At 49.6% G+C, this 22,898-nt stretch overlaps 1 protein-coding gene across 4 annotated transcripts; it reads right to left on the reverse strand.

Moving 5' to 3' along the window:
* Window positions 1-141: 141 nt before the first annotated feature.
* CASS4 (Cas scaffold protein family member 4) lies at window positions 142-22,218 on the reverse strand. 4 transcript variants are annotated; one of them, XR_010348445.1, is made up of 8 exons: window positions 18,209-18,700; window positions 10,339-10,713; window positions 7,168-7,269; window positions 6,072-6,218; window positions 4,250-5,569; window positions 3,437-3,496; window positions 1,872-2,807; window positions 142-1,773 (listed from the first exon to the last, which is right to left on the reverse strand). XR_010348445.1 is itself a non-coding variant. In XM_064391646.1 (7 exons), exons 1-7 carry the CDS (start codon window positions 21,922-21,924, stop codon window positions 2,409-2,411), a joined length of 2,448 nt encoding a protein of 815 aa, XP_064247716.1. In that variant the 5' UTR covers window positions 21,925-22,218; the 3' UTR covers window positions 142-2,408. The 4 variants fall into 4 exon arrangements, 3 of the variants coding, with proteins under 3 accessions (XP_064247716.1, XP_064247714.1, XP_064247715.1); XM_064391646.1 differs by lacking the exon at window positions 18,209-18,700 and adding an exon at window positions 21,880-22,218 and having other exon boundaries at window positions 142-2,807; XM_064391644.1 differs by having other exon boundaries at window positions 142-2,807.
* Between the last annotated feature and the right edge of the window lie 680 nt (window positions 22,219-22,898).

Consider the following 22,898-nt stretch of genomic DNA (forward strand, 5'->3'; position numbering starts at 1 on the left):
TAGTAGCGTAGTGTCTTTGTCACACCCAGGAGTTTTTATGTCCAGAAAATTGGGGGATAAAGTCAAAAAGCTGCGCAGGCCGAAGCTCTGAGGGCCGGGCTGGAGCCCAGGGATTCCAACAGGGAATAACATCACCTGTGCCTCTTTAGGGACTGGAATAAATGGAATTCCATCAAGGAATAACATCACCTGTGCAGCTGCCCAAAGCTCTGCACCTTTAGGGACTGAAATAAATGTTTTTTTTCCCCAGCTGGAAAAGTGCTCTGAGAGCTCTGGGCTGTGACAGAGGATGTTGTGCTCCCTGGGGATTTATCAGGAGTCAGGACTTCTCCCAAAGTTTTTTTCTGTGCTCAAGTACCAGCCTGGTGCGTTTCCTACCCACCAGATTTTGTGCTGTGTTGCATTTGTTCAAACCAAAAATTAGCTTTGCAGCTGTTTTAAAAAAACAATAACAAAACCAAACCAACCCTGTCGTTACAAATTTTGAGTAAACTCAGGAAACAATTGATATTGGAATATCATAAGTTACAGAACATTGTGCAGCTACATTTAAAGACAGACTTTACAGGAATAGAAAAAAAACAATTAAAAAGGAAAATACATTTATCAGACATACATAGAGAATAAAAAATAAGAAATCAGTCCAATAATCAACAAATTTTGCTCCGATACACAGCAAACATTCCCACCCAGCCGCTGTGACAATGACATTTCCAGGCAGGGTGTGAAGGGTGGAGAGGAAAGTGCAGATTTAATTCTTCTGCATCAGCTGCTGTGGGGATCTTCCCCGGCTACCAGTGCAGCCAGGGAATTCCTGGAGGGAATTCTGAGTGGGGGAATCTTCACCTGAACCAGCACCAGGAAATTCCTGGTGGGAATTCTGAATGGGAGGGTCTTCACCTGCTACCAGGGAATTCCTGGTGGGAATTTTTTGTGGGGGGAATCTTCACCTGAACTAGCACCAGTGAATTCCTGATGGGAATTGTGAGTGGGATCTTCACCCGCCAACAGTACACCCAGGGAATTCCTGGAGAGAATTCAGAGTGTAGGGCTCTTCACCTGCCGGCAGTGAGTCCCTGGAGGGAATTCTGAGTGGGGGAATCTTCTTCTCCACTGGCACCCAGGGAATTCCTGGAGAGAATTCAGAGTGTGGGGCTCTTCACCTGCCGGCAGTGAGTTCCTGGAGGGAATTCTAGTGAGGAGATCTTCACCTGCTACCAGTGAATTCCTGGTGGGAATTCTGAGCATGGGGCTCTTCACCTGCTACCAGGGAACTCCTGGTGGGAATTCTGAGTGGGGGAATCTTCACTTGCACTGGCACCCAGGGAATTCCTGGTGGGAGTTCTGCGTGGGGGGCTCTTCACCTGCCGGCAGTGAGTTCCTGGAGGGAATTCTGAGTGGGGGAATCTTCACCTGCACTGGTACCCAGGGAATTCCTGGAGAGAATTCTGAGTGTGGGGCTCTTCACCTGCTACCAAGGAATTTCTGGAAGGAATTCTGAGTGGGGGAATCTTCCTCTCCACTGACACCCAGAGAATTCCTGGAGAGAATTCTGAGTGTGGGGCTCCTCACCTGCCGGCAGTGAGTCCCTGGAGGGAATTCTAGTGAGGAGATCTTCACCTGCTACCAGTGAATTCCTGGAGGGAATTCTGAGCATGGGGCTCTTCACCTGCTACCAGGGAACTCCTGGTGGGAATTCTGAGTGGGGGAATCTTCACTTGCACTGGCACCCAGGGAATTCCTGGTGGGAGTTCTGCGTGTGGGGCCCTTCACCTGCCTCCAGTGAGTTCCTGGAGGGAGTTCTGAGTGAGGAGATCTTCACCTGCTACCAGTGAGTTCCTGGTGGGAATCCCGAGCGTGGGGCCCTTCACCTGCCGGCAGTGAGTCCCTGGAGGGAATTCTGAGTGGGGGAATCTTCACCTACACTGGTACCCAGGGAATTCCTGGAGAGAATTCTGAATGGGAGGATCTTCACCTGCTACCAGGGAATTCTGAGTGGGGGAATCTTCCAGTGCACTGACACCCAGGGAATTCCTGGAGAGAGTTCTGAGTGTGGAGCTCTTCACCTGCCGGCAGTGAGTTCCGGGAGGGAATTCTGAGTGAGGGGATCTTTACCTGCTACCAGGAAATTCCTGGAAGGAATTCTGAGTGGGGGAATCTTCATCTACACTGGCACCCAGGGAATTCCTGGAGAGAATTCTGAATGGGAGGATCTTCACCTGCTACCAGTGAATTCCTGGTGGGAGTTCTGAGCGTGGGGCTCTTCACCTGCCAGCAGTGAGTTCCTGGAGGGAATTCTAGTGAGGAGATCTTCACCTGCTACCAGGGAACTCCTGGTGGGAATTCCCGTGGGCAGTGAGTCCCTGGAGGGAGCCGTGTGTGCGAGCGGTGCCCCGGAGCAGCAGTGCTCAGTCCAGCGTGGCTCGGAGCTGCTGCGCGTACTTGGCCAGCTCCTCGGCGTGCTCCCGCAGCTCGCGGCTGGCCTGGGCGTTGGGGAACGTCAGGGCTGCGCCCTTGGTGGCCAGCGCCAGCTTCTTGAGCAGGCTGCAGAAGCGGCTGCTGCCCTGCAGGATGTCGCTGCGGGCCTCCCTCTCCTGGCTCTCCTGGCACAGGGAATCCACCAGCCGCTGGCCCACCATGATGATGAGCTTGCTGTGGGAGATGAAGATTTCGGGGGGCTGCTGGCTGCTGAGGCTGGCGGTGAACACGCCGATGGCCTTGTGCAGGGCAGCGAAGCACAGCCTGCAGTGCTCGGGGAGGGGGGTTTTCCTGCTGGCGTTCTCAGTCTTTTTTGCACACGGCAAAACCTGGAGAAAGGGTTGAAATAGAAATAGGTTCAGCCTGGTGTCACACGCTGGTTGTTTCTGTGGTTGCTCTGCCCTGAATTTTTGTGGTGTCCAAGTGGCCACACCCCGCAGCCTTTACAGTAATTTCTCTTTTCATAAAGTGTTGGGAATTCTCCTGATTGCTTTTTCCCCCCCTAAATACAATTTTAATATTGGATAGCGCACAAAGTGCTGCAGCTGAACATCAGTCCTTTACGCAGCCTGGCCTTGAAGCTTTCAACTAATACAAAACATTGATCTTTAATGGACTTAATCAGGGTTATGAATGATTAAAATGCACAAAACAAGAGGCAATTTTGTGCTAGTACATGACAAGATACTTTGAAATACTGATTCTCACAGCCTTATCTCAAATGATGCTGAAAGGCAATAAAATAAATGGTATGACTTCAAACTGGAGTTGTTTGATTGAGGTAAGTAAGTGTTCTTCACAGGTTTTCAGCAGTAATTCTGGGAAAATGATCTCTGAGAAGCAACAGGTCTCTGTGTATAGAGATGTGTGTCTGAATGCAAATTACCATGAGTTTTAGCAAGCACAGAAGTCAGGGACTAAAAGCCCTCATAAATAATATTTTCAAAGTCAGAAATACCTTTGGGTTTGACTCTGTACTCTTCTTTGCTACTTCTTTACCTGAAATGACTTTCTGAGCCTGTTACAAATTGAAATGAAAGCAAAGTTGAAACAACTACATAAAGTATTTAAATAAAAATGTGGTTTTCGCTTATTTCATGGGGAAACAACTACTTGTTCTGCAGCCTTCATGTTGCAAATAGAAATGGGAGATTTATTAGAAGGAGCTGTAGGGTTTTTTCCTCCTAAAAATGTAGTACCTGGTCCTGCAAAATCTGAGACTGAAACCAACATCAACAAAATGTTTCAATGTAACATTCCCTAAATATTAAGGACAATCAGCATTTCTTTGGAAAATTAAGGGAGATATTCTTAGTAGATACTTTAGTGATTCTAAGGAGATTCTTACAATCATCCAGAATGACTCCAACAAATAAATGTGTTTAATTTCTATGCAAACAGGATTTCCATGACACACCAAGTTAGGAAGGAACATCTCTTGACGTGCAAAACACAATGTAGTGGCAGGAAGAGAACTGTGAGAGAAAAGAGAAGTAAGGCATTGCTAACTTCCAATGAAACCTACTTCCCAAATGAATTTAAGCTGGCAGGAACGATAAAAATGTTTGATTTTCTCTGTTGATTAAAATTACTGCTCACTGTACACGCGCCATCCAGCACTGTCACAAAATCCTGGATCTACGTAAAGCCTGGGAAGTGGGACATAGAGCAAACTGAATGTGGCACTGCAGAGGTGAAATAGTGCTGATATTAACAGCCCAGCACCTGCAAAGGGTGAGGAGTTCAGAGAATAAACCCCGGTGTCACTGACCTGTAGCTGGACATAATCACAATCCTCGCTGCAATTTTCCTCTGGTTTCTCCACAGGGACCTGGCTTTGGCTGCATTTCTGAGGAGCATTTCTCTGGAGTGACTCAATTTCTACTCTTCTTGGCACTGGGATTTGCTTTGCCATTTTGCATTCCAGGCTCACTTCTGGTTGCTTCTTTTCTTGCTCCTTCTCGTTCTTCCTGAAGAGCAGCTTCCCGTTGGCGATGATGATGGACACAAACCTCTTGATGTCGTCTGGAATTGTCCTGGCCACCATAACGAAGCGATCCAGGTCATCAGGGTTGTTCTGGGGCTTCCTGAGCACCAAAGCCTCCAGGGACCAGCTGCAGCTGTTGAGAGCTTCCCTCGTTTCTGTCAATATTTTGTAGGAATTCATGAGGATTTCCAGCTGCTTTTTAATTCGGGCCTGCAGGTTGTTATCCGTGAGGTTGGAGGCGTTTCCCTTCAGGGCTTGAGCAAAGGCCAGGAACTCTCCCAGTGACACCTTTATGTGGTCCACTGCTCTGTGGATCTCCTCCAGGCTTTTCTCCAGGTGCTCCTGCAGTCTCCACTTGCTGCTCACAAAGATCATTAAGCTGGCGATGGAGCTGGACACGCCGTGCTGCAGCCGAGTCAGGGTCTCGATGGCTGCTTCCAGCTCCAGCTTGATTTCTTGGACAGGCTCTGGTGATGGTGACAGCGTAGGAAACGACTCAGCAGAAGAGGTGGAGGATGAGGAGAGAGTGCTAGAGACACACAAAGTGTCATTTTCTGACTTGGCATCCATGGAGAGCTGTGGAGAAGCACCGCGTGCTTGGTCTCCAGAGCCTTCACTGTTGTCTTCCATCTCTTTCTTGGAGTGCCCAGCACTGGGCAAACCTTTGGGAATATCATAAACATTCTCCTCAGAGCTCTGACTGTCAGCCTTGGCAGCCAGGAGCCTCGGGGGCAGCTCAGAGCTGCTGTTCTGTGGCAGGAGGAGCGCGTCCCGCGAGGGCGGAACGTCGTAAAGGGGGATTGCTGGAAGCGTTAATTTCCGCTGGGCCGGTGGAATGTCGTACAGCTGTGGAGTCCCAGCCCTGGCTTCGGCGGCCGTGGCTGCAGCCTTGTACCTGGCTGGGGGAATGTCATACAGCACCTGCTTCTCCACAGGCTGCCCGGGAGGGCTGGCTTTGAACGCGGAATTTTCGGGGGATACTGGGATGTCGTAAATCCATTCGGACTTGCGAGGGTTTGGCAAGGTGTTGTAATGGCCCCAGCACTTCTTCTGAGATTTATTTTCTGAGTCATCGAGCTCTCTCTTGGGAGGGACATCATATAACTGCAACAGAGCACAGAGGGCTCATAAACCATCTTTTTGGACAAGAATGAGAAGCAGAACTGAATTTGCAGAGCACACAAATGTGTGCAACTCACTGATGTCAATGGAACAGCACCACAGAAGGGCTGCCTGTATTTTTCATTTTCTAACATGCACAAGCTGCATGTATCAAAGGTAAAATATTTAGAGCACAGGTGATTAGATCCTACAGCAGAGTCCCCAGCCAGTGAAATCTGTAGACACTTGATTTTTCACATGTACACCCTTTCAAGCAATAACTCACCAACAGACACCACTGACTCTGCCCAGACATCTTCAAGGACTTTAAATTTTGTTTGATACAGATATCTGTGTGTACAGCTGGAGTCCAAGCTGGAAAAGGGACATTCAGGACCATTTGTTGTGTAAGAAACAGTGGGGAGGAGATGGGAAACCTGTCCCTGCTCCACGCCAGGCATGCCAGGAGTGACAGATTCTTCCGTGCCCACCAAGCCTTACTCACATTGCCTGCTGCTGAGTCCTGGCTGCCAGCTCCGGCTTTTTCTGGCTTGGAGGGGATGTTGTAAAGCTGCTTCTGCTCTGCCTGGAAGCTCTCAGTGGATCTGCCCAGCATGGAGCCCTTCCGTGCGCTGGGGGGAGTGGCACCACTCTGCTCAAAGGGAAGAAAATTGGTTTATTTTGATCCTTTTTAGAGCCCACTGGGTCAAAGGCTTTGGGCCACGCACGAGTAGGTCTGGGTGTGAGCAGCGTCACCCAGGAAATCTGTGGATAATGATGGACTGGGCTCCAGCCTGCCCTGGAGGAGACCCCTGGATGTGCTCCAGTGCCACTCACACCTTGGTGTGGGAGGGGACAGGACAGGCTGGGGGCTGTCCCCTCCTCAGAGGTGGAGGAAATGTGGCATTCACTGAGCCCAGGGGGGTGGGACAGCACCGGGGACAGGATTGTGTAACAGGACACATCACGGTGATGTGACCAAAGCCAGGGTGTGTTATTCCCACGAGGAGGGTGGGGAGGTGACATTTCATTTCTGGCTGGGCATGCGCTTGTGACTCTTCTCTAAATACCCCCCACCAAATGACACCCCCACATTTCCTCACGGATTCTGAGGCAGAGAGGGTGACAGGTCAGTTCTACTGTCACCCGATTGCTTTTTGTCAAATTGGGAAGAAAATAATATCTATTTTTAGCTCCAAATCTCAGTTCTCTAGACTTTCTTAGGAATTCAGAGCAATGTGTTTTAAATCTGGTGTATTTCTAATAAACACGTTTTTTCTGTCAGCAAGGCATTTCCCCATGGATTCAAAGGTAGAGAGGGTGACACCAGAGATATCTTTTTGAATTTTCTGTATCAGTGTCACTGATATCTATCAGTGTTTTTTTATCAGAGTTACTGATAGAAAAAATGGAAGTATTTATTAGAAATGCACCAGATTTAAAACACATTGCTCTGAATTCCTAAGAAACTCTGGAGAACTGAGGTTTTGAGCTAAAAATAAATGATTTCTTCCCAATTTTGCAAAAAGCAAGCAGGGTGACAGTGGAATTGGCTGCAGATCTGCTCTGAGGTGCTCCAGGGAGGGAGGGGCAGGACTCACCTGTGGGAGCAGGGAGCGGTGCTGCGAGGAGGGGACGTCGTACACCTCACCCCTGATGTTTGGGGCTGAGGCCCTGCAGGCTCTGGGGAGGGTAAACAGGTGCTTGGAGGGGAGAAAAAATAATAAAAATAATAAAAGTGCATCAGCAGGAAGCTTTGAAAAGTCATTTAGCTGAAAAAGGCACTGTTGGAGTAATCACTGTTAAGCAATAAAAACCTTCAGCTCTTCACTGAAGGTGAGAGACAGGAACTGACTTAGGAGCAACAGCATGCTTATTGTCAAATAATTCTCCTTTACCAGCATTTCTGGTACATTTTAGATAAGATCTGAACTGGCACAAAGACAATCTGCCTTACTAACCACAGGGCAGAAAAGATTTGGAGAAAATCCAGCTGCAGTTATCACTTAAACCTTTAAACTGCCCAAAAGCAGAACCACTTAAAAAAGGAAGTGGGGAAATTTTGACTTCCCCAAGCCCACAGTCATTGGGTCAAGCCAATTTAATGTCAGAGCAGCACAAAAGGCAGGCTGAGCATTATTCTGTAGTTATGAACTAATGACTCATTTGGAAGGATTAAACCTTGATGTCCTGTCCAGCTCCATAAACAGGGAATTATATCTTTGCAGTCAGATTCTCCTCTTTGATTAAATCATAATTTGAGCAGCCATGACCAGATCTGTGGGACAAATCATGTCACAAAATATGAATGCTGGGTTAGGACTTTTCTTTTTTTAAAATCAACCACCAAAAGATGGAATTTTGTTCATCCAGCCTGCCTGCCCTCAGCTAATTTATAAATGGGCCCTTGCAAGCCACTGACCTCCAGAAATACTGCTGGGGTGAGATACTACAGGAAATTTTAAACTGGTTTTAAACTGGAGGGAGTGATTCCCATCATGCAAGTCCTACAGCAGATAAATGTAGGAGAAATATGGTGGAGGAAGAAGAGTGCAGCTTCACTGTGCCTGGCTCAGCTCTCACCTGGAAACGGAATGAGGAGTGAACACAAATCCCCTTGGTGCTGTGACAGAGAATCACAGAGTCACAAAATGCTCTGGGTTGGGAGGGATCTACAGGACCATCTCTTCCATCCCCTGCAGAGGGCAGGGACACCTTCCACCATCCCAGGCTGCTCCAAACCCCCTCCAGTGTGGCCTGGAACTGCTCAGGGATGGGGAATCCTGGCCAACCTGTGCCTGAATATGAGCATCTTCCTTACAAACAGAGGCACAACTTCTCTGAGGGGAAGGGTAAAAGATAAAAGCCATCCTTAGGCCAGGTCTGCTTCCAGATGGGCAAATCTGAGAACCCAGCAGAAAGGAAACTCACTGGATATCACATCTTGGTACTTTTGGAAGTCCTGTCAGTGGCAGCAGAACCAGGAGGTGCCCTGGGTGTGAGGCAGAAGCAAGGAGGTTTCTCTGTGGGGTGAAAACACCGAGGCTCTGAGGGATTTATTCTTGTTTCCCTGCTCTCAACCAGCTCCTCAAAAACTCACAGTGGCTTTTCCCAGCTGCTCAGAGGACAGCTGAGTATGGCAGGAGCTTTGCCAGCTGTGCCACGGGATCTCTGAGGGATGGCCAGGATTGTTCTGTGCTCCCTGAGCTCCCCTGCCTTGGGGACAGCTTGTGACCACCAGGGTGCAGCTGCTGTGGGGACAGCTGGGACACTGTGCCACAGGCAGCCCCACTCCCAGCCTCTGGATAATCATCAGAGGCTGGGACATTGCTTTTTCCTCCTTCACTCTTTTTCATTCTTAGACTAGGCACAGCTTAGGTGGATAAATTAATGAAATGAGGCAGGGAGAGCCAAGGAGCTGCTCTGCCAGGCCATTCATCCACATCATCAATAGATGACATTTTCCACCTGATTTGCTGGCACAACATGGAAAATTGATGCCAATCTCTGGTTCAGTTTGCAAATGGCTCCTTTAGGGTCAGGAATGTGGAGAAATCAGTGACAGCAAGTGCAGAAGAGTCTCTTGTAGCTGTACTCAGTTTGAGTTATGGTTGTGCAGTGCAGCTGCAGAGCTGAAAATGAGGTTTTGGTCAGCAGGGATGCCCTGAGTTTGCTGTTTTCCAGCACCCACCTGCCACCCAGCAGGAAGCAGCATGGTTTCCATGGCTGGCCTTCCACACAGCTGAATGAGCCCCATAAATCAAACGACATTAAATCAGCCTAAAACACTATATAGCTGAATTTTCTTCCTTTTCTTTTTCAATTAGAATTTCAAGTGTGATTTCCATACATAGAATAAAGAGCCAGCCAGAGCTGCAGAGCTCACAGAACTGAACAAAACCTCGCTCTTGAACTCTGTCCCCACCTGCTCCATTTCCCTTTCATTATGAAACATTCCCCACTCATTTTTTCCTGAAGAAATTACAAAGTTTTGATGTTAAAAAGCAGTGAGATGTAATCAAATTGCATGTTCCATGTATGTTTGAGGAGCTGGGAGAAAGAAGAGCCAGGCCAGGGAGCTGTAATGAAACCCTGGAAAACCAGTTTGTTCTCCTCTGTGACTGGGGCAACTGGTGGCAGCTCCTCTCCTGTACACCTTGGTCAGTGTCTCAGCAAAAATGGGCTGGGAGAGAAACTGGTGGAGGGCACACAACAAAACTTTGTGTTTTTCTGCGTCTGGCAGGGGCTGCAGCTTGTGCAAGCCCTGTGACAGCACAAGAGAGAGGCAGCAGCACGCTGAGCTTGCTGAGCTGCTGGAGACAGCAACAACCAGGCCAAACCCAGCAATCCCACACCAAAGGGTGATTTTCTAAAAATGATGAATCGTGTTCCTGTGCAGATGGATGCCGAGACTCCACATGTGCCCAGAGGGCTGCTGGAGAAAGTTCTGTGTCTTGTTATTTTAACTTTGTGAATCATTTATAGATTCTCCCAAACAAATGGTATATTCTTTACTTCCTGCCCTGTTTTACAGCTGTCTTAAACTGTCAGAAAGGTGAGGGAGCACAGAATGGAGAGTCTCTACTCTACAGAGAGAAGAGACTCTCATCTGTCGCCCAGAGCAGCATTTCCCACATTAATCCATAAATTGATGCGAGTTTCCTAAACACCATCATTCTTCTGCTGCAAACTCCACCGAAAACCTCACTCTTCCTCGCTTCCCCCCTCCCAGCCATCCTTTTAACAACACCACCTGGTTTTCCAGAGCTCACCTGCTGCGTGGAGCGCTTGGTCCTCTCGCTGAGCAGCTGCGCCGCCAGGGCCGGCACCTGGTACACGGCGTGGGGCTGCACCCAGCCCTCCATCCTCTCGTAGGTGGCCGAGGCTGCCGAGGCCTTGGGCACGGAGGGCACCTGGTAGATGCTGAGCGTGGCTGGCGGCTCGGCGGGGCCGTGGGCTGCAGAGGGGGGCAGGAGCTGCAGGCGGTTGGCGGGGGCCAGCCCGTGGTGGCCGTGCAGGGAGCACCGCCACCAGCCCTCGCTGCCCGCCACGTGCTGCTCCAGCACCGTCACGATGTCGCCTCTGCGGAACGCCAGCTCGTCCGAGCACTCCGCCTTGTTGTCGTAGAGAGCCTTGGCCAGGCTGTGCTGGGGACAGGGAGAACACCCACCTTGTCACAGTGTCACAGTGCCACAGTGTCGCACCCACGCCTGGCTCCTCAATTCCAGCTTGGTGTTCCCACCCGGCTGGGATCTGCTTCCCATCTGGATCTCACCCTGCTAGAATCCCCTTCTCACCTGGTTCCCACCCTGCTGGGATCATGTTCCCACCTGGATCTCACATTGCTGGGATCCCTTCCACCTGGTTCCTACCCTGATGGAATCTGCTTCCCACCTGGATCTCACCCTTCTGGGATCTGCTTTCCACCTGGATCTCACCCTTCTGGCATCTGTGTTCCACCTGGATCTAACTCCGCTGGGATCCCCTTCCCACCCTCCTGGGATCTGCTTCCCACCTGGATCTCACCCTGCTGCGATCCCTTCCCACCCGGATCTCGGTTTGATTCCCCCACCCCGTTTCACACTGAGCAGCCTCTCTGGAGCACTGGTGCCAGAGTTAAATGTGGCACTTTGTGGTTTCAATAAGGCAGGAAAATCATCAGGAAAGGCTCCATAAAATCAGCCTGCTCTGCCTGGCCTGTCATTTCTTCTCAGGCAAGCTGGTCCTTTGCAATTCCCATGTGAAGCAATCCTGGTGTGAGCAGTTGTTAACATAACAATTACTCCTGGGTGGAAAACAACCTGCACCTGTGTAAACTGGTTTTACACCGTGAGGTAGAAAAATGAAAACTATCTCTCACAAACAACTTTCCCTGCACTACACACCAGGGTCTGAGTGACCAATCAATGCAGGATAACAACTTGTTACTGACCCATAAAGTGATTGGCAAGAAAGCTACTGACCCACAAGGTCTGTAAAACTGTACAAAAACCAGTTATGTGAATAAAGAAGGGGCTTGTTCCACCATGAAGGAAATTGAGTCCATGTGATTTATTCTCATGCTTTGTGTCTGCTGTGGTCAGTGCAATAAAGAAATAGATAATAATAAGATTATTGTGATATATTTCATCATTACCTTTTCCTGCTTGAGGCTTTTGAAGAGCACTGCTAATCTTCATTATTTAGATTTATTATATTAGACTTACATATATTGGACTTGTAAGCTAAAACACGAGAAGTTCCACCCCAAAATGAGGAAGAACCTCTTTCCATGAGAGCCCTGGAACAGCTGCCCAGGAGGGTGTGGATCTCCCTCTGGGGAGACACCCCAAACCCACCTGGATGCATTCCTGCACCTGGTCCAGGTGACCCTGCCTTGGCTGGGGGTTGGACTTGGTGATCTCCAGGGGTCTTTTTCAACCCTAATGATTCTGAAATGTGAAAAATAGGGATCTATTCTGTGATCCCCTATGAAAAACAGGGATCTATTCTGTGATCCCCTATGAAAACCAGGTGTTTTCCCATTGTAATTCTGTGAATTCTTCATCTCATACTTACACATTACAAGATCACAGAATTATGGAATGCTTTGGGTGGGGAAGGACCTTAAATCTCATCCCATCCCACTCCTCCCATGGGCAGGGACACCTTCCACTGCCCCAGGTTGCTCCAAGCCCTGTCCAGCCTGGCCTTGGACACTTCCAGGGATGGAGCAGCCAGAGCCAGCAGGTAGCTTTAGACACCCGAGGCATTTTTACAAAGGATAGATAAAGTTTTGGATGTAATTTTTTAGGTTTTTTCCAGTACAAGATAGATTTTTCTTTCAGCTTTAAAATGGACTGCCTGCTCCCCAGTCCGTGGGACACTGGCTGTGCCTCAGCAAGAATTTCTTATCAGAAAGTGCAAGTAATGTCCAGAGAGATAGCACCCAAATAGGAAACGTGATGCCTTGTATTTTTGTGCAGAGCATTTGCTGCGAGGCAGCAGCTGGCCTGAAGCTGCAGCTCAAGAACTCAAATTTGTCAGCTCAGCTGGCGACCAGGGCCCGCTGTTGGCTGCAGGCATTTCGTGAACAATGGCTTTTTGTGGCACCAGGGCAGCTGCCAGCGCTGGACAGCAGCCCCCTTGGCCTCATGGTCCAGCCTGGCTTTTGCCTCGAACATGGGAGTCCTCTTTGGATTGGGACAAAGCCAAATGTTGGAGTCAGGCCCCCAGGAATCCCCCCTACGCTGACAAAAAAAGGAGAACAGCCAACTTTTCCTGTTACTCATCAACACTGCTGGCTCCTTGGGCTGGCTGCTGCACTTCTGAAGGACAAATCCTCTTCTTCAGCCCCGAGGAGGGTGGGCAGAGGAGAACTCTGCCCCTTTTCCAACGTGAAGAGCCTTGTCCAGGCACACCAGGAGATGGTGAGGGGCAGGAAGGCTGGGCTCAGGATCTGAGCCTGGCACGCACAGCAAGGCTGCCCTTCCTACTGCACCCACGCAGCTGAGAGGAGCCTTTGGTTCACACTGTGGTTTTAAAAGGCAACTAAATATTGACGTTTCCCTTTTCCTGTGGAAACAGCACACTCAAGATGCTGCTGAGCCTAATTTTATAAGCAGAGACACGAACCTTGCCATCAGAGGGGTCCCTGCTCAAGGCTCAGCACACGTTCCCTTGCTTTGGCCAATAAAGAAGTGCAAATATCCCAGGGCAGCAGCCCCAGCCCCAGGCCAGGCTGAGGCAGAGCTCAGATTTTGCATTTCTGGAGCTCACACTGGGGCATGTGGGCTCACACCTGTGACCAACACAAACCCAGGAACCTCTAGAATCATCCCAAATCAAGCCAAGCAGGAGATTAATTAATGAATCAATGAAATCATAGGGCACTCTGGGGAACCTGACCTAGCTGGAAAACAGATCTGTTCATGGATCATCTCCCATCCAGAGAGCTGGGATGGAAAAATGAAGACTTGGACCAGAGAAGTGATGGAGACAAGCCCTAAACTCCAGTCTGCAGAACACGACTGAGCTGAGAGATTGTCAGACCTCACACAAGCAGGGTCAGTGGAGCTCTTAAAAAAAAAGAGATTAAAAAGAAAAAAAACCCCAAAAAATAAACCCTAAAGGTTTTCCAGCTAAGGCAGGGCTTAATTAAACTCCAGGTTTCAGGACAAACCCTCAATACTGTGGAGTTGGAGAGCACATCTTTGCCATCCCCTGTTGGTATTTCAGTATTTCAGCAAGATGCAGAGTGTTTCAGGAGGGTACAGAGTGTTTCAGGAGAATGCAGAGTGTTTCAGGGAGGTGCAGAGCATTTCAGGAGGGTGCAGAGTGTTTCAGGAGAATGCAGAGTATTTCAGGAGGGTGCAGAGCGTTTCAGGGAGGTGCAGAGTATTTCAGGAGGGTGCAGAGCGTTTCAGGGAGGTGCAGAGTGTTTCAGGAGGATGCAGAGTGTCTCAGGAGGGTGCAGAGTGTTTCAGGGAGGTGCAGAGTGTTTCAGGAGGGTGCAGAGCGTTTCAGGGAGGTGCAGAGTGTTCCAGCACCACCGCAGAGCTGCAGGAGCTCAGCGCTCCCTCTCTGGCCATGGGTGGGTGATCTGTGTGCCAGAGCCCAGCCCTGCCTGCCCCCCAGCTCCCCGGAGCTGTGTGGGGCATCACTGTGGCCCCCCCTCCTCTCCTGTGCTCCCAGGCATCCCTGCCCTGCCCTGACTCTAACCAAGCGCTGCATTCCCGGGATCCTGAGCCTCGGGATGCTCAGAGAGGAGGGGCTGTGCTGGGGGCACCGGGAGATGCTTTTCCGCAGTTATCCAGCAGAGCTCTGGCTGTGCAGGGTTCTCTGGTGCTCTGTGTGTTGTGTCCTCAAACAACCAACGTGTAAAAAGCACTAAAGCAACACGGGTGAGGTCCAAGTGCTTTTCCTTCTTTGCTTGCTGCCTCATCCCCATCAGCAGCCTTGTGAAACCTCTCCTAAGACAAGGAACATCCTAAAATCCCCACCAAGAGCACCTTGAGAGGCAGTGCTGGGGCTCTGCTCTCTCTGGGTGGGTTTAAACATGCTGCTGACAAAGGACAGACCCGAAAAGAGGGGAAAAGTGTCCCCTGCAGCCCCTGCTGGGACACTGGGACCCCCGGAGCCCCCCCAGGGCAAAGCAGGGAACTGGAGGGGTTTGACAATGCAGGGTTTGTGAACAGCTTCACTCCCAAAGTTCTCGTCTGGCTGCAAGAGCATCTCCTTTGCTGGAGCGAGGCTCAGACGTGGGGAGAGCAATTCCCCCCCAAAGTGCACTTCTCCCACCTTTGTTGTTGGCAGATCCTTTTCCAGCCACAAAGCCTTGGCAGCCCCTGGGAGCCGTGGGGATGAAAGCTGCCACCTCATGTTTATTAATGGAGAGGTTGTAATTAAGGGCAGTAAAGCTGATCAGTGCCCAGTTCTATAATGTAAAATGTTGTACCCTCAGAGTGACATCTGTGCTCTGTGTGCACAATAGATATTTATGCTAAGGATGAAACATCCCACTGTTACCAAAGTCTCCTGGTGCCTCTCCTATCCCAAGCCTGATCTTCATGCAACAGAAAGAAATATCATTATTAAATGTATACAAACATTGCTGGAAAAATCCAAGTGAACACAGTGAGCACGTGATAATTTCAGTTTGCTCACGAGCCTCACAAAATAATTTCTCTCTGCCCCCATCCCACTCAGTTTGTATTTGGAAATCTCAGTTTGCTACCCTGTATTATTTCATGTGAACAGCTACTGCACTATTTCACAGCATTTCAGATAAAAAAGATATTTTTCATTCATTATCTTCAATTTGCTTCCTAAAAACCCCTATTGGGATCATGTAAATAAGGAGACAGTTTAATCCTGGGAGTTTTTGTGGATCAAGAGAAATATTTCTCATGTTGCACATCAATACATGAGTGAGCTCTTTTACTGCAGGAAAGTGGGACTAAAATATTTGAGGAGGAAGAGATAGAGGGCTGTGTTTGCTAAACAGTTCTGCTCATGCATCAGAGACACCTCTGACATGTTTACAGAGCAGCTTCCAGTTAATCTCTTCACCTCCCAGCAAAGCTGCAGAAATAAACATTCTCCATCATCCCCTAGCTGGGAACAGCCTTCCCTGAGAATTCCCTTTTAAACCCCAGACCACGTTGAGTCACTTAAATTTTGGTCAGTTCATTGCAGAGAGTTCACATCAACATCCACAGGAAAAGAGGAGAATTTACCTTAAAAGCTCAGATCATTCTCCACCTGCATGTGCAGCATTTCCTGTGACCTGCAGAAGGTCCTTCTGCATTTCTTTTGTTTGTATTTTGGAAAATAAATGTTCAGCTCATACAGAAGTTTTGTGTGGGCCTCAAGGAGGAATGAACATCAGGACTTGCTTTTATGGCTTTAATTGATTTTGTGGGGGTGGAAGCAGGTGCTGATCAGCAGGTTTTGAATTCTAAATTTGATCAATTACAGAAAAAAAAATACACTTTAAAAAATCAAGGTTAAAAATCGTGCAGCTTCACACAGGCACTGCTGCAGGGGTGGGAATTACAAGCTGGAGTTCTGTTAATTTCCCCCAAACTCTCTTTGCTCCACAAATAAAGTCAATCAAATCCTATGTGTGTTAAAATCACCACAAGAGACAAGTGCAGCCAGGATTTCACCCCACTCAGAGCATTTTTACAGGAGTGCTCTCATGCCTGAGTTCCAGGGAAAATAAAACTTCCTGCTGCTCCCTGCACTCCCTGTGGGAGCATTCCTGGCCTTTGGGTCCTCAGACCTTTCTTTTTCCCATATGCACCCAATCACTTTAGGGTTTTTTGACTTTTTTAAACCTTTTAGTATCTTAATGGCAGCTGACTGTATTTATTTCTAAATGTGGCTTTACAGAGAGAGAAGTTCTGCTGGGTACAAGTGTGCTCCTCAGAGCAGGGTCCTCACCCTCCTGTGAATCAGCCAAAACATTTTTCAGTGAAAAACTGGAAGTTTTCAGGAACTGCTGCTGCTGGAGGTGCCAGGGTGCTGTCCCTGGTGTGGCAGCAGTGGAGGGGCCGAGGTCAGGCTGGGGGGGCTCTGATCCCCCCAGAACCAGCAGCAGCACAACTCCCACAGCCGCAGCTTCCTGGGGCTCTCTGGCTGCATGGATCACCCCCAAAATCTTGTGCTCACCCCCCAAAATCTTGTGCTCACCCCTCCAAAATCTTGTGCTCACCTCCCAAATTTTGTGTTCACCACCCAAATCTTGTCCTCACCCCCCAAATCTTGTCCTCACCACCCAAAATCTTATCCTCACCCCCCAAAACTTATCCTCACCACCCCAAATCTTGTGCTCACCCCCCAAATCTTGTCCTCACCCCTCAAATTTTGTGCTCACCCCCAAATTTTGTGCTCACCCCCCAAAATCTTGTGGTCACCTTCCAAATCTTGTGCTCACCCCACAAAATCTTATCCTCACCCCACAAAATCTTATCCTCACCCCCCAAATTTTGTGCTCCTCCCCCAAAACTTTGTCCTCACCCCCCCAAATCTTGTCCTCATTCCTCTAAAATCTTGTGCTCATCCCCCCAAATCTTGTCCTCATCCCTCTAAAATCTTGTGCTCATCCCCCCAAATCTTGTCCTCATCCCTAAAAAACTTATCCTTACCCCCCCCAAACTTATCCTCACCTCCCCAAATCTTGTCCTCACCCCCCAAATTTTGTGCTCACCCCCCAAAATTTTGTGCTCAGCCCCAAAATCTTGTCCTCACCCCCCAAATGTTGTGCTCACCCCACCCTCTGCACTGCCCCACAGGGCTCCTGTTCCCGAGCAGATGAACATCAACAAACGGAGCAGTGGATGGTTGTGGGTGGCTGTCACTGGCATTGTCACACTGTCACACTTCTGGGGCAGAGCGGGGTGTCCAGCTGGGCTGATCCCCGCCGTGGGTCCCAGCTCCGGGCAGCAGCTGGACTCTTGGCTGTCATTAGCAGGGACACATGGTGACAGCACAGCCCTGCCCAGCTGAGCCACTCCTTGTCACAGCCCAGCACAAAGCCCAGCCAGGGAAAACTGCAACAAACGGCTGCAAAATGGATTTGGTCCATCACTCATCCCCCCACACCAGGAGAAAAGAGTATTTCCCAAAAATTGAGCACTGCTTTGCTCCTGTGAGCCCCAGGTCTCCTCGCAGATGTGGCCAGTCCTCAGCCTCGAGTGCAAAGGCTTTCCCAGGCTGAAATTTCATTTTCCTCATCACACAGTGACCTCAATTCTTGAGACATTTCCATTACCCATTTTCTAGGGGTCAATGCAAAAACATCATCTCTTTTGAGGTAATAACACTGCTCAACTCTTAACCTCGTTTTTTCCAGAAGAATGTGGAAGTGACCAGTCTGAGTCACTCATGATCATTTCTAATAAACTTGTCATTACTCAACGTACACAGAACGAAACCTCACCCTCCTCTGCCACGCTGATGCTCTTAGGAAACAGTTAATTTGGATTATATTTTAAAAATTAAGCCCACGTGCTCCATTAATGTGCAAATCAGCTGAACACACACATTGCAAAGAGACCCTGCCAGATGCAGATTTTACCCTCTGTCCACTACAAATAAAATCAGAAAGTCACCAAATCAAATGCAGCAGAACAAAAAGAACCCAGAGCTTCCACTGACCTTCATTTTGCTGCGTTTCCCTGCTAGTCCATCACCTGAGGAGGAGGAGGAGGAGGGTGTCCCCAGCCCTGTGAGCAGCTCAGGCAGCTCTGGAGGCTCTGGCTGGGAGCTGCAGAGGGAAAGCTCAGCCTCTGTCCCCTCCTGCTCGCTGGGAGCCCCAGGAAAGCAGCTCTGGCAGCGGGGGGAGCTCGTTACGTGGCAGAATTCTCTCCAGGGAGCCCCTGGCTGCAGCTGGTGATGTGCAGGACACACAGACTCCCCTGCAGGGAGTCCTGCCCTGCTCTGAGCACACAACCCAGGGCAGCAGGGCTGCACCAGGAAAAGGGCTGGATTTGGAAGCATTCTTGCTGCATTTTTTACTCCTGCTTTGTTATGTTTGTGTTGTTTGTTTGTTTATTTTTTTTTTTTTTTACTTCAAAGTGGTGTGAGTTTTGATACACTTTTAGTCTGTCTTTAGAAAACTGAACAGATCCCCTTTGTGGTTATAAATTCCCTGCAAAACCACCTCACCCTGCAGGGGCAGAAAACCAATGAGAAAAGTTAAACATGATCTGCAGCTGAAGGGTTTTGTTTCTTGGACTTAAATATTGTTAAGGTATAATGTTAATTAAAATTATTAATGGTTGCTATTTGCTTGGCCACAGCTGAGTCCTGGTCGTGCTGGTGCACAGGTTTTACCACTTTGGACTCAGGATATCTTGGGGGTTAGCAAATTTTTACTGGTTTGCCTTTGTACACGCTGGCTTTTCTCTGGTAAAAGCCTCTTCCTTCCTCTTTCCACAGTAGCTTCAAATTAGACACTGGCTCCTAAAGCCACAATCCTGCAGCTAGAAAAGACTTTAATATCTTGAATAGAAAATGCTGAATTGAAAAGCTTCATCAACCAAATCTACACCTCTGGGCTGGGAGCAAACCAGCTGCTGTCCAGAGGAGAAAGAACTGCTGGCACAAGCCAGCCCATTTCAGTGCCTTTGTGGTTTTTATCTTCTTTCTTTTTTATTTTTTAAACATCAGGAGCAGCAGTTTGACCCCTACAGACACTTCATGCTGTGATCAGGAGCCATCCATTTGCTACCCTGGAGTTTTCCAGGTGCTCCAGCATTTGAAATGATGGGGAAGTATCAGTTACAAACCCACAGCTTGTGGCCACAGAACTGCTTTCAAATACAATTAAATGTTCCCATGAATGAAACCCAGAGGGAATTCCTGCCATGGCAGGGACACCTCCCACTGCCCCAGGGTGTTCTCAGCTCCATCCAGCCTGGCCTTGGGCACTGCCAGGGATCAGAACAGCCACAGCTGCTCTGGGCACCTGTGCCAGGGCCTGCCCACCCTCCCAGGGAAGGATTTTTTCCTGATATCCAACCTAACCCTGCTCTCTGTCAGTGTGAAGCCATTCCCTGTGTGCTGTCCCTCCATCCCTTGGAAATCCTCTCTCCATCTTTGCTCTTGGCTCCTCCAGGCCACACTGAGCTCACCCCAGAGCTTCTCCTGCCCAGTGAGCAATGCCAGCAGTGCCAGCAGAGCTGCCCCATCCCCTGCCCACCCTGGGGCCTCCTCTGGCCCCTCTCCAGCAGCTCCAGCTCCTCGCAGACCCAGGGCTGGGGCAGCCCTGCAGGTGAGCTCCCACCTGGGCACAGAACCTCTGGCACCGAGGTGGGGAGGTGTGAACGGGGCACTTCAGGAGAAAGAAACTCCAGATCCACTTCAAGCACATCCAAACACTGTTCCATTCTCCTTCAGCCAAAGGAGAGGTTCATTCTCCTTCTCCTCCTGTGCCACTGCAGGAGCCCCTGGAGCTCAGGGGGTTTGAGGTTGCAGCAAGGGCTGCAAGGCTTCCTGTGCTGCCCCTGGCAACAACAACAACAAAAACAACAACCAAACCCCAGCCCTGGCTGAGCTCAAACAAACACCAGCCCTGCTGTTTGAACTCACCCTGAACTCCTCTCACAGGGGTTTTCCCCTGCAGGTGCAAAAGTTGGGGCACAGGGATCACTGCAGAGCATTTCCTGCCACAGCAATGCTGCTCAGGGCTGGTGCTTCCAGGAGTGCAGAGAGAAATTAAAATAATTTCAGTATTGGAATAGTACTGCCAGGGTGGTAGGGGATTTATAAAGAGTTCATAAATGATGTTTCAGAAAGAATTTTGGTGTTTTATTACTCAGCTGAAGTTGACTGGGTGGGCTCTGGCCACGTCTAAAATGCTCACAGCAGAACAGGTAATCAGTTTGCTACCATTACATTGATTTATTGACAATCCACTCAAGAGAACTGGAAATAGATGTAGAAATAGAAAATTATCTAGAAGTGAGAAATGCCCTGCCTCAGTCACTGATGACTCAATGTGAAACGCAGCCCCCGACTCTTTACAAGCCTTGATGGAAAATTTGGAGTGTAAAAAAATGACTCATTGAGCTCCTACTAAGCTTTTCCCCCCCATAACATTTTGTGTTAAATTTCCAGGAGGCAGTTTATTTACAGTAAACACTGAGATCATAATCCACTATGAAAATCCTAATTCCAGTACACTTATTAGACTTGCAGACAGCAGGACAGCAAGGCATTGGCTTTGAATTGAGATTTCAGCATTCCCCAACCCTTACAGCTCAGAGCTTCTGATCTATAGAAAATTAATCTAGATGGAATATGGAAACAGAAATAAGTGTAACAAACCTGTGTCCAGTCTTTCAAAATAGGAACACAGAGTGTTTCAAAATGTTTTCTGGTTTACATGTAACATAAAGAAATTATGTCATGCAAGAGGGCACCAGGGCTGGCAAAGAAAGGATCTGTGTCTCTAATGTCACTGCAGTAAGGTGGAACCTTGACTTTGTATCTTTATAATTTCACAAATGTGCTTATTTCCAGGTACTTGTTGGTTTTCAATTCTGCTTTATCCAGGATCCTCACCAAGAAGACATTTCTCCCCGTCAGTGGTTTTGTCACCATGAAAAGCACAGGGGGACATCAGAGATGTCCCCCGAGATGAGGAACCCAGACACTCCACAGAGCCACAGACCTGAGGCTGGCAGAGACCTCTGAGGGCACGAGTCCAGGCTGTGCCTGACCCTCACCTTGTCCCCAGAGCTCTGAGTGTTCCTTGGGCACCTCCAGGTGTTCCTTGGGCACTCCAACCCTCCCTGGGCAGCTCCAATTCCTGCCCCCCTTTCCATGGGGAAATTCCTGCTGGTGCCCCCTGAGCTCCCCTGGGGCCGTTCCCTCTGCTCCTGTCCCTGTTCCCTGGGACCTGTCCCCTCCTGTGGAGCTGTGCAGAGCCACAAGGGCCCCTGAGCTCCTGTGCTCCAGGCTGAGCCCCTTCCCAGCTCCTCAGGAATTCTCCATTCCCTTCCCAGATCCCTCAGGAATTCTCCATTCCCTTCAGGGATTCTCCATTCCCTTCCCAGCCCCCTTAGGGATTCTCCATTCCCTTCCCAGCTCCCTCAGGAATTCTCTATTCCCTTCAGGAATTCTCCATTCCCTTCCCAGCTCCCTCAGGGATTCTCCAGCCCTTCCCAGCTCCATTCCCTTCCCTGGCCACGCTCCAGCCCCTCGTGTCCCTCTGGTCACGAAGGGCCACAACCGGCGGGGTCTCATCGCTGCTGCTTCCAGCATCACCAGGAATCCCAGTGGATTCAAACACCAACCCCTTCCCATCCCAAATCCAGACGTACCTTTGCAGCTGTGCTGCTCCTGGGGCTTGCAGCCATCGTTGTCATGGTGCCCTTGGAGCAGTGCAGGGGCGCAGGAGGGCTGGGGACAGCTCAGCCGGGCAGGGAACTCCCCTCAGCCAAGTCCATCTGACAGCTCTGCCCCCAGCAGCACTCGGAGACAAGGTAAGATAATATCTCAGACAGCAGAAGATGAAAGGAGGGCAGAATACAACCCAAAATCAGCCCTTCTGGCCGCTGGAAGTGAGAAAATGCCGCGTCAAGTGGGATTTTCCTTGGTCTTCCTGCACCAACTTGTCGCAGCTCAGCAGTGGGAAGTCTGAGCCCTCTGCCCGTGCTCCTGTTTCCTCTTTTGCAGCAGTGAGAGCAGGGCTGTGGCACAACCAGGAGCTGCAGAGCCTTGATAAGACAGCCCTGCCAGTCCCAGCAGGGCAGCCTTTCACTGCCAGCTTCTCCCGGCTTCCCAGGCAGTCTCAGCTCCCACTGCAGGAACAGGAGCCCGTCAGGAATTCAAGGCACCTCCAGACTCCCACAGGAAAGGTGTTCCCAGAGTCAGGGAATGGATTGGGTTGGAAGGGGCTTAGGGACCATCTCATTCCATGGGCAGGGACACCTCCAGCAGAGCAGGCTGTTCCAAGCCCGTCCAGCCTGGCCCTGCACACTGAATTTCACCCCAGGTTCATTTTCTCCCTCAATAGGATGAGTTCAGTTTTTCCCAGTCTTTCTTTCTCCAACAGAAATCCACCAACTTTGTGGCCTCAGCAGGATGTCCAGGATACGGCAAGGCAGCAGGGTGCCAGTGGCAGGATGGTTTTGTGTTCAAAAGTATCTTTTTGCTCATGCACTGTGAGTTCAAGCCCCCAGAACCATGGAAGCTTGAGGTGAGAGCTCCCACTGCCCACAGCCACAGCGGTGCTTTAACACAGAAACCACAAAAAGGGCACTTAAAAGCAGATCCCAAACACCAGCAACAAGATGAATTACACACAGGTGCTTTAGCAGAATTTAAAAGAAGGTGGCAC

Source organism: Passer domesticus, chromosome 16 (genome assembly GCF_036417665.1).
Source record: "Passer domesticus isolate bPasDom1 chromosome 16, bPasDom1.hap1, whole genome shotgun sequence".
Classification (NCBI taxonomy): domain Eukaryota; kingdom Metazoa; phylum Chordata; class Aves; order Passeriformes; family Passeridae; genus Passer; species Passer domesticus.